The following is a 572-nucleotide window of genomic DNA, read 5'->3' on the forward strand; positions in this document are numbered from 1 at the left end:
GCCGCAGCCGCCGGATGTCCTCATCCGCCAGGGCGTACTTCCGGAATGACGAACGCGAATCCCAAAGGTCCTCAGGCCATCCGAAGGAGGACGTCGCATCCAACAAAGCTTGCAAGGGCATGCCGAGGTATTCACCTATCTCTTGCCCTGCTAGCATGGGCCGCAGTCCAGCCAGACCCTGGATCTCGGCTTCCAGGTTCTGACTCAGCCCCGGCGCCAGCAGCTGCACATGCGTCCCCGGGCCGGACCCATGCGCCCGGGGGTCGAAGTATACCAGCCGATTGACCGCCGATGGCCCGGCCGGCGCAGGGCTCGCCTCGCCCCCCGGCGACCCTTCACCCGGGGGGACCTGGTGCACTGGCGAAGTGGCCGGCAAGAAGCGCCGCGTGTACTCGCCCAGCGTCAGCCGGCCCAAACCCTCCGGCCGGGTAGGTTGCCGCACCGGCCGCCCGTTGGAACGGGGTAGCACCACCCCCGGCTCGTAGTACCTGATGTACCAGCGGAGCCGAGCGGCCGGCATCGCCAACTGCTTGGCCATGTCCCGGAGACTGTGCCGGCGTTCTTGCAACAGC

At 68.0% G+C, this 572-nt stretch overlaps 1 protein-coding gene across 1 annotated transcript; it reads right to left on the bottom strand.

The window, feature by feature from the left end:
- Window positions 1-38: 38 nt before the first annotated feature.
- On the bottom strand, window positions 39-538 carry H696_05994 (hypothetical protein; the record flags this gene model as incomplete). The annotated part of the gene is made up of 1 exon (XM_009499761.1): window positions 39-538. A coding segment is annotated over one exon (498 nt), but the record flags the coding sequence as incomplete, so codon positions are not given.
- Window positions 539-572: the final 34 nt, after the last annotated feature.

The sequence above is a fragment of the Fonticula alba genome (assembly GCF_000388065.1).
Source record: "Fonticula alba strain ATCC 38817 unplaced genomic scaffold supercont2.17, whole genome shotgun sequence".
NCBI classification, from domain to species: Eukaryota; order Rotosphaerida; family Fonticulaceae; genus Fonticula; species Fonticula alba.